This window comes from Aptenodytes forsteri, unplaced genomic scaffold, assembly GCF_000699145.1.
Source record: "Aptenodytes forsteri isolate BGI_AS27 unplaced genomic scaffold, ASM69914v1 Scaffold47, whole genome shotgun sequence".
Classification (NCBI taxonomy): Eukaryota; Metazoa; Chordata; class Aves; order Sphenisciformes; family Spheniscidae; genus Aptenodytes; species Aptenodytes forsteri.
This window is the reverse complement of record NW_008794731.1, coordinates 1,495,065-1,505,187: the sequence shown is the minus strand read 5'-3', so window position 1 is coordinate 1,505,187 and position 10,123 is coordinate 1,495,065. Positions and strand designations below refer to the sequence as shown.

The 10,123-nt window shown below is 39.8% G+C and overlaps 1 protein-coding gene across 3 annotated transcripts; it reads left to right on the top strand.

The window, feature by feature from the left end:
- Positions 1-168: 168 nt before the first annotated feature.
- On the top strand, positions 169-7,235 carry GID8 (GID complex subunit 8 homolog). Of its 3 annotated transcripts, none has more exons than XM_009273905.2 (6): positions 169-190; positions 858-987; positions 2,169-2,365; positions 2,880-3,077; positions 3,412-3,581; positions 6,767-7,235. In XM_009273905.2, the coding sequence occupies exons 2-6, from the start codon at positions 870-872 to the stop codon at positions 6,891-6,893; spliced, it is 810 nt and encodes a 269-aa protein (XP_009272180.1). In that variant the 5' UTR covers positions 169-190; positions 858-869; the 3' UTR covers positions 6,894-7,235. The 3 variants fall into 3 exon arrangements, with proteins under 3 accessions (XP_009272180.1, XP_009272182.1, XP_009272181.1); XM_009273907.2 differs by having other exon boundaries at positions 3,412-3,588; positions 6,767-6,853; XM_009273906.2 differs by lacking the exon at positions 6,767-7,235 and having other exon boundaries at positions 3,412-6,410.
- The last annotated feature ends 2,888 nt before the right edge of the window (positions 7,236-10,123 follow it).

The window sequence follows — 10,123 nt, the reverse complement described above, 5'->3', positions numbered from 1 at the left end:
CTGTCCAACTTTCCTGGGGTCGGTGTGGCTTTGGCGATAGTTTAGAGGAAGAAAAACCTGTTGGAAATGGGCCGGTGATGAGAAGGCGCGATGCCGCTCGTGTTTGTCCGAGAGGGGCGGCGGGGCCTGGTGCTGTTGTTGTTGCCGCCTCTCCTCCCCCTTTCGCTGTCCCTGTGACCGTGACTTGAAGGTAGAAATGATTAAATGCCGGCCTAAATTTTAGAAAAGCGCTTTGCTTCCAAATCTGAAAAAAATATAGTCGAGAAAAATACTAGGAGATAACGTTTTAGTAGTGTTGACAGGAGTACTTTTGGGGACAAAGAAGCTAAGCCGGTGTAAGCCTTTTAGTTGTACATTGGATAACGTATCATGTAGAGTTTTGTAGCTATACAATATATGTAGCTCTCCTGTCTTAAGTTTTGGTGAAAGCTTTAAAGCAAATATTGTTTATGTAGGCTTTGCTTTAAAGGCTTGTTACAATTTTTCTGGCTAGCTGTCAAAGTCTGATTCGCTTGTTTCACACTGTGATGCTGCGTGTCCTGTATAACATGTGAAGAAGATTTATTTGGAGTGGATTTAAAAGTAAGTACAAGAAGATGGTATTTGAATTTTTTATTCTGACGTTTGATGAAAGCAGTTTTAGAGACTGGCTAGTGGATGTGAAGGAGCGCAGGAACGAGGAGGAGAAAAATGTAAAATTGTGGTTTGAGGTAAAAGGGTCTATTTTGGACTATTAATTTAAAAGATCTCATAAAAAAGAGGTAAAGATGGTAGTAACACAGTGCTTGCACACATTAAACTTACTTCTTCTTGAATCGTGTTAAATGAGATGCTTTTCTTTTCTTTTTTTCTTGTAGTAAGAGTCCAGGATGAGTTATGCAGAAAAACCTGATGAAATCACGAAAGATGAATGGATGGAAAAACTTAATAACTTGCATATCCAGAGAGCAGACATGAACCGCCTTATCATGAACTACCTTGTTACAGGTAAAAATGAGTAGTAATGCTAGCAGGCTCTTGAATGCGTGTCGCTTATTTTATCAAGACAGACAGTTTTGGCTAGAATATGCTACTAGATGGAGTGAAATCAAGGGCTTTAAGGATTTGGTGATTGCTGTTGGGTTCTCTTAGGAACGTACAACAGCTCTTGTGTTCTCTTAAGTGGAAACTGTCTAAGATTCAGAGACCGAGCAGTTATCATGCAATTGAAGTGATGTTTATTAACCTTAACTCTTCTGCTAAAAGATACAGAAAAGAAAGTATTTTCTGGAATGCTGTTAATAAACATGACCCACTTCCGTATGGTGTCCTTTTTTGTGCCATTAAAACAGTTCAAGATATGTTGCAGTTGTTAAATAGCACTCTGAAAGCTGCACAGAACAACTATCAGAAGCGAGTTTAAACTGGCTAGAAAGATAAACTCTAAAAGGGCACTGTTGTCGAAATAGTTTGAGACCAAAAATATTAACCCCTTCAGCATATAGCCTAACTTTATACTTGGAACAATCAAAAACCCTCGGAAATTGTCCCTAGCAATTATGATGCATACCATCACGGTAAGCTATACTAGGGCGGAGGTATTTGCATCCGATCTACACCCCTGTTTACACTGGTGTGTAGGTGAAGCCTCTGGGATGAAGGAAGAGCATCTTAGTGGCGTAAATCATTTCTGTGTGTATGAAAGCATGACTTAGGATTTAAAATGTTACAACTTAAAAAAAATGTAGTGTTAGTACGAAAAAGCAAAATTAATTTTCTGTTTCTTCTCAGTAAAACTGCTAGGTCTGTGTAAACAGATTTGGGGGCTGGAGGGAGAAGCAAAACCACCCAAATTTTGAAAATGTGATTTTGAAAATCCCATTTTGGAATAAGTACACTGCTCTATTTAAGTATAAAACAAGCTTTCAAGTTAAGAGTTACCGGACTACACGTTGCATGCATCCTTAGAGAATGAAGGCACTTGAGTCAAGAATGAATTAAGCATGTACTGTTAGATGCCCGTTGGATAAATGACTATTTAAATAGATAAGAATTTTTCAGAAGTTCAGACGTAATCTTTAAACCCCCAAAATGCACAAGCAGTACTCAAATCTTTTCGTTTAAGCTGATTTTTTTTTTTTAAAGTGTTTCATAAAATAAATCTTATAGGTAAAATGTTTCTATTTCAGAGGGCTTTAAAGAAGCAGCAGAGAAATTTCGAATGGAGTCTGGAATTGAACCCAGTGTTGATTTAGAGACTCTCGATGAAAGAATAAAAATTCGAGAAATGATATTGAAAGGACAGATTCAAGAAGCCATTGCGTTAATAAACAGCCTCCATCCAGAATTGTTAGATACAAACAGATATCTTTACTTTCATTTGCAGGTAAGGACAGGTGGCAAACTTTATCTTTGTTTCAGAGGTTGCTGAGAGAGTGGGAAAAGTAGTGCAGATTTTACGAGTATGTTGGGAGGTTTGTGACTGAACGTGGATGCAATTTCAGGTGTTTGTTCTTGGCATCATTTCGTAGCAACCGGAAACTTTGTGGCATGGTGCAGGAACAATCATAGACAATCAGTAACGTGAAAACTTAAAACAGCAGCAGTGGCCTGTGACTTACCAACTTCCAATTGCTGTTAGTCTGAATTTCTAGTAGTTCCTTTGGTAACACATCTTTGCAAAACCTGTTACTCAAAAGCGTCAGGTTACCTTTTTCAGTAGCTTTGGAGACAAGTCTGGTGCTCCTTGTCTCACACATTGAGAAGAATCGACCTCAAACTGTCAAATTATGGATTAGTGTTTGTCTCAAATTACACACGAACGTCTGAAGATTACAGTCTTGAAATACTGAAGATTTGTTAACGTGTTCAGCTAATATTGCTCTGTCTTTTGCATGTAGCAGCAGCATTTGATTGAACTGATTCGGCAGCGTGAGACGGAAGCAGCTCTGGAATTTGCTCAGACCCAATTAGCAGAACAAGGCGAGGAGAGCAGGGAATGCCTGACAGAAATGGAGCGCACGCTGGCTTTGCTTGCCTTTGATAATCCCGAAGAATCACCATTTGGAGACTTGCTTAACATGATGCAGCGACAGAAGGTAGTCCTTTCTCAAAAGGAAGTTGATGTCTTTTATTCGTATGTGGTGAAAATGATGTCCAAATATTTTTGAATTGGTTAGAAAAAATGTATATAGTGGTATGCAAAAGAACAGAAGTATTTCTCAAGCAAGATTTAAAAAAAAAAAATGGTGTTAATGCATTCAACTACTTGGCTCTCTTCCTTGTTTTCTCCAGGCTCGTAGTCTACGGAGCTTTGTCCTGACCGTGTTCTGAGGAATTAGCGCACTAGGTGTGCTCTTTTCAATGTCTGTGTGACATTAGCAGTGTTAATCATAGGAAAACTATTACTGAACTCCAGTATTTCTTTTCCAGGTATGGAGTGAGGTGAATCAAGCTGTTCTAGACTATGAAAATCGTGAATCAACACCCAAGTTGGCAAAATTACTGAAACTACTACTGTGGGCTCAGAATGAGCTGGACCAGAAGAAAGTGAAATATCCCAAAATGACAGACCTCAGCAAGGGGACGATTGAAGAACCCAAGTAAAATGTGTGCAGATGGACATCAAACAATCTTAGTACTGCACAGTATACATTTATATCAGTCTGTGACTGAAATATTTTTACTACAGTACAGCACTCAATTCAGATTTTTCAATGAACATCTAATTTGAAGGGAGAAAAGTCCCTTTTAAATGCTGCAAAAACTGCATTGAAAGGCGCTGTATCTCTTTGAAAGTCTGACTTAGGCTATGCACTATAATACATTTTTAAAAAACAATTAAACAGGACAGGAAAAATAGCATTTTGAGAAGTACAGAACTCAAGCTTTCTAATTGGCTACTGATGCCTAGTTTAGTGGCCAGTCAGTTAATACGGAGTTATATTGGCAACTATTCAGTTAAGTTTAACTGTCTCCTGTTTGAAAGGTGTATATAGAACAGTGAATATTTTCTACCTTTAAGTTATAGCCAGATATACATTCCCCTTAAAAGTAACTGGTCAAGTTTTCATCTATAAACTTTGCAGTAAGGTCAACCTTTTGCTTAGGAAATAGTGTACAAACTTGTAAATCATAATTTAAGGACTTTTTTTTTTTTTCTTCCTTGTTTCTGACTTTTTGGTGCTTTATATGGTGAGAGCTATGTTCATAATGGATCAGTGACCCATCTTTTCAGGAGGAGTATTGTTGGAAATAAGTTTTTTGGTTTTTTTCTTAATTTTCACGAATGACCAAAATGGCCCCCAGAGGCATTTGAGGGTTTTTGTTAACAGGGGCCTTTCCCCCCTATATTAAATTTGCAGCTGTAGACACTGCAGTGATTCTACTAAAGCTTTGTAGGCCACTGGATGTTTGTAAGCTGAAAGACATGCTTGTGTTAGGAAATTAAGTGGGGGGGAGAGATGGTCGTTGAAGCCTCTGATGCATCATCTTGTGCAGGATCTGCCTTTATGCTTGCGGAATAAGAATCGTAGTTTTAGGGCTACTTGGGCTGTTTTACTGCCTTCAGCTGAGCAGAGCAGGGCTGTCTAAAACCAGAAATTCCCATTTTCTCAATTCTTCCATACCTTTCTGAAGAGATGCAGTTCATCTTCACCTGTATTAGTTTACTGGCTGTCCTCACTCCAGTTAGGATTATAGTTTTAACGTTTTACATGTGAAGTCCAGACTTTCAAGTCAACAAATTGTAATCTTCTGGGTATGGGATGTTCTGGTCGACTCAATTTGGCAGCACTGAACACTGGTATATATCCAGTGGTAGTAAGCACTAACATTGCCAAATCGATCTCTAGATTTTTAGGTCCATATATCAAGTTATTACAGATCTGCTGAACAAAGACCGAGCCGATGGGTGAAATAGCTTAACATCATGAGACACTGGCAGTCGTCACACCAGTCCCATACTGTACATAATCTAGTCTTGTATGGTAGATATTACCCTGTAGAACAAAACTTAGTTTTCACTTAATTTTACTGGAATACTTACGCATTAAACTGTATAAAGCTTTGCAGATACACCTGACCTATGGAAACTAACAAAACCTGTTACTGATTGCATTACTGTGAACACTGTTTACTTGTGTAGCTATTTTTTGTGGGGGGAAACCATTGTTTGTTAAGCAGCTACGAGATGCGGAGCGCCAAGGTTAAGCTAGATGACGGATGTAACAAAATGATTTGTTCCCATTTATTACTGATCATTCTGTTCTCCACTTTGAGGCGTTCGTGGTTATGGAGGTCTTAAAATTTATACGTAACAAACAAGCTATCGGTAGCCCCCCAACTACAACAGCGGTCTGGCTTTCCTTCACCCAGGCTGGTTATTCTAATACCAAACTTTTAACAGTTGTGGGTTGTTGGGTTTTTTTGTTTGGTGTTTTTTCTTTAATTTTTTTTTTTTTTTGCCTTTTCCAGTCGGTTGATGTCTGAAAACCATGTATAACTTTTAGTTTGTGAGAAACTGTATGGTTAATGTAACTTTGTTTAATAACAAACTGCAGAAACAAAACTGGAATAGCTCTAATTTCTTCCTATATAACTGATCAGCTTTTCCTCTGTTCTGACACTCGTGTTGTTAAATCTCATCTAAAGCTTCTCCCGGATGAAATGGAAAGTGGTGCGTTTTTGTGGCATGACTAGCATTTTTCTCCATGAGAAATGCAGCATTACAGTCCTGGTTGAGAAGTTCACTGTACTTCTAGAACGCTACGTTAATTTCATATAGTATTTGCGCAAAGATTGAGCATAGACTACTTGAATTTTCACTAGCTTGGTTTTTTTTCCATTAAAAAATAAACATGTTTTTTAAGGGGTTTAATATAAAATTAGTATAGGACTATTTCACTTTGTTTTTATGAACATGCCACATTGATAAGCAGCTTTAATCTGTAAAGTTTTTGGTAACTGCAAGAAAATATTCGAAAGCTATGCATTTTAGAGAAAGCATAAAGGTAGTGATAATGGTACTTCTAAGGATCTTTATATTAGTGTATATAAAATAGTTTGCATATACAAATATAATATATAATCTGTTTGAAATATTCTTGAATGGTAGGGGCTGTGAAACATACTATAATTTATGGAAATATTGTACACAGTAAACAGACCTCTCAGTACACGAATGAACTTTTGTCATATGCATGAGAAATGTCTTCTTTGGTGACTACTAATGAATGGGATTTTGTTAACCCATTTTTGTTAGATAACCACTTTAACATATTATTAAATGCCACTTTGATCAGTTTGCTTTAGTGTAAAAATACGTATTTTGTTCCACTTAATTTAGAACAACATGAAAATAACTTTTGTAAGAAGATTTGTTCCAAACTCGACGGTGGCAAACAAATCTGGTAATTAAACATGGTACACTACACTCATTCCTCCCCCAGCCTTTCCTTTCTTGGAAGCAAATAAGATTTTTTTTCATTAATGCTACGGACATGAAGAAGTTGGGTTGTAAAATACCCTGTCTTATATGCCTCTGCAGAACGGCTGTGTATCAAGTGTGTTTTGATGAGGCTACAAATCTCTCTCCTTTCCCAAAACCTGTCACCTTCCTACTCATAACTCTCGTCTTTTCTGCCTGTCAAATCTAAGCTAAACTGTGGTTGCTTCTGTTGTACGACGGAGTCATTTGTGAAGGGTGGGGGGTGACGGGTTGCCGTGAAGATGAAGTAGTGGTGGTACTTTCTGAGAAATACTGACTGAACTGTTTAATTTTATATAGCTGGAAAAACAGAGGCCGCTGCACAGAAACTAACAGCAGAATTTTAAGTAAAGCATTTCCTCTCAAGACTTTTGAAGAGGCAAACATATACCGCTTGAAACCAGGTGAAGTACCGCTCTCTCCTTAAGATTATTTCATTGAAACACTTTCAGCTCCTTCCACCCACATTAAAAGAAAAATTGAAATGAATGTGGAGAGCACTTATGTAGCATTTAAGATGTGTGAAATTACCTGGAAAGAATTCTGTCTCCTTTCCACTCCTTGTACATACAGGGGAAGCCGTTAACATTATTCTAAGATGATTTTATTGTTTTTAATTTGTAATTTTTATGCTTTGTATGCTCGAGTATAAGCTTAAAAGCATTACTTAAAAAAATCCTTGACTAGTAGATGAGTGTTGCTCGACTTATTTCAAACCACTTTCTGTCCAAGTTCGTTACGAAGCTTATTAAATTGAGTTGGAGCGTGATCCCTGTGTCTTATCTTCACGGGTAACGGGGCCTCCTGCTGTCAACAGCAGCTGAAAGCATCCTTGAGATACTTACCTCAAAGAACATAAAAGGATATGGAGTCATATTTTGCCCTAAATCTGCCTTTAGGCTACAGCAAGTTGAGGCGGGTTCTGACCTCTTCCATCCAGAATCGACGTCACCAGTCAGTATTTGTTTCTGCTATAACGTTCTTAACGAAAAGGGACGAGTAGGGTTTATAACCGTTGCATGAGCAACGGTGTCCCCAGCCCTGCTCGTCAGCTAGTTCTCTTTACGTGCTCAGCTGTGCAGAGACAAAACACAAAGCTTACGAATAGCACCCTCAAAAGGATTTGTATTTCTCAACTATTTTTATTCTTTTCCTCTTCCCTCCTGCCTTCATGTAATTACATTAAGGACAAGTTTGGCCAAAGTACCGGGGGGCTGCGCGTTGGTACGATCGGGTACCTCAGAACCAGAAAGCGCTGTGCGTTCTCTGTCATGCTCCTCATGTTAAATGGGGATTCCGACAATATGCTGCTACCTTATTCCCACCTGGATCAATTTCTGTGCGGGAGTTGCCGTTCACTTAAAAGCAGTCTCAACTTGCAACTTCTCTGATCATTTGCTTATTTTTCAGCGTATTGCTGTCTGCAGCAGTTTTGCAAAGTTGCATTATTTAGCACTAGAAACCACGTGCATTTTCTTCAGACTGTTGAAACTGCTCTTGGTCGGCAGGGAGCTTTCAAGCTACAGTTGGACTGTCCTTTTGGAAGACAACAACTCCTTTCACACCCCTTCAGGATTTGGTCTTGATCTGTGCTTAACTTCACAAAATCTTCAAATAATACAACCATTGTCTGGATAAACTTCAGCGATAGTAAATGTCAGCTCAAATATTAACCCAATAATCTTTTGTTTGGTTTAATCTTGACAGATTAAGCTGAACACAGGAAAAACGAGAGGAGATTGTGTTCTTGCATAAGATGATTTTCTTTAGTCAGCACCTGTCTTCTGAACTGATTCCATTTGCCATTTAATCAGCTTGGTGGGAGGTTTGTTTCTAGAAAATTATGCAGCAGTAGGAGGAACGATGCCTATGTTTTTACTTTTTAAACTTTATGTGCATGTGATGGATGTTACACTCACTTTTTTTAACTGCAGCTATGTCTGACAGTGAAACTAGCTGCTTACGTGAGAAGCAAATTAGTCAAGCTATTCGTTGAAGAGGTGATGCTGAGCAGTACAAGGAGAGGACAACAAATAAAGAAAACTTTGTGCAACGTGCTTAATTTCCAAACTGAATCATAATTTTAGTAGGTTAGTAGCCAATGTTGCAGTGTCTGTCTCGGAGGTGCTTGCATCCCACAGCAGTGAGACTTGCATTAACTCACACACGGGTACGAGTTAGTAAGTATTCTGTATCTGTGATTACTGTAGCATGCCCAAGACCTCTTCAGTTCTTTTCTGAGCTTGTTATGTGCGTTTCACTTCTTCAGTTACATCCGCACTCATCTCCCCTCCTGCCTCGAATTAACTTAACTCCAAACATATACGCTATTTAAAAAAAAAAAACATATTGAACAATGGTCCCTCTTCTGGAAACGGGCACAGTAGCAGAGTGAATAAAAATTCTTTATAGTTTCCAGTTTCCTGTCCAAATAACAGAAGGAAAGCCTACAACTGGATGAAGGGCTAAGCCTGTGGTTACTACGCATGGTTCCCTTCAGTTTCCACTTGTGCCAAAGCTGCTTGTATTGTTTGCTTTCTCTGTCGGTAGCAGGTCTATGCGACCGTCTGTGACTATGCCACAGGCCTTTTGGGGGAGATCTCTTTCCTCTGAGGAAGAAATGCTGAAGCAAAGGACAAAGTATGATTTTATGATTTTAGCTTTGTCAGCCCTGGCGACCTCCTTCTTGTGGAGTTGTCTCTATGGTGCGTGAAGAACCTTTTGCTACTTCACTGTCTAAGGTTCAGCTCAATAATACTGTTGCCCCTCCGGATTTAAGCAGCAAACTGCTCTTCAGGGACCTGCAAAGTGTTTGTGTTAGGAGAAGAATGGGTGAGTTAGCTAAACATTCGTCTGCTACAGGCTTAATTTTAATGAGCATTTACAGGCTGCTGGCTGCTCGAGTAGCGGAGTGGAGATGCCTGCCCTGCACCTGCGCCTTGTACTTTTTGGTGCAGCCCAGAAGCTCCGGTACCTTTCCGACCTTGGTCGGGCTGTGCGGGAGCTCCTCCATCCTTTGCTGACCTGAAGTTTTGCTGTGCCTGCATCCAAGCTGCTATCGGTCACAGAATCACCTGAACAATGTCTTAACAAAGCTCCTCCACCTGCTCATTCGTATTCCTGAAGTGAGTCACGAGTCCTCTTGTTTTGGACTGAGATAAACATCATTTTAATTATCTATTTCCATAAAGGAGTCTGATTATCTCTCTCGGATACTTTCAGCAAGGCAACAGCTCTATCCAAGAGCATCAAATCAAGCTGTAACAATACTGATTCCTATTTATTTTTTTCCTTAAATTCTTTGGATGGGAATATCACGTTCAGTTCTAATCCTTAAAAAGCAGAGACAGAGACTTTTCCGCCGGCAAACCTGCGAAAGCTAGAGGAGCAGGAGGCCGCCTCACCAACAGCGCGTGTCATGTTCGGCTTTCCAGGTATCAGAGGGAGAGGAGAGGCCGTGTTTAGTCCCCTCCGCCAACCCCGCTCCGTTTTGCGGACGGGGCTGTATTTACCGGAGGAGGAGAAAAAAATAGAAAAAGTGACAAAACCCCCCAAGTTTGTGGGTGACGGATGGAGAAAACGCCCCCCGCTCCCCCGTGGGCCGGGCGCCTTCCCCGCCCGTGCACCCTCCGCCGGCCGCGGGTTCGAGGCTGCCCC

Bases quoted from the DNA above. Each gene is read 5' to 3' on its own strand.
- GID8 (XM_009273905.2), top strand. From the start codon at position 870: ATGAGTTATGCAGAAAAACCTGATGAAATCACGAAAGATGAATGGATG. The intron at 988-2,168 runs GTAAAAATGAGT...TTTCTATTTCAG, and splicing joins CATGAACTACCTTGTTACAG to AGGGCTTTAAAGAAGCAGCA. The intron at 3,078-3,411 runs GTAGTCCTTTCT...TTTCTTTTCCAG, and splicing joins ACATGATGCAGCGACAGAAG to GTATGGAGTGAGGTGAATCA.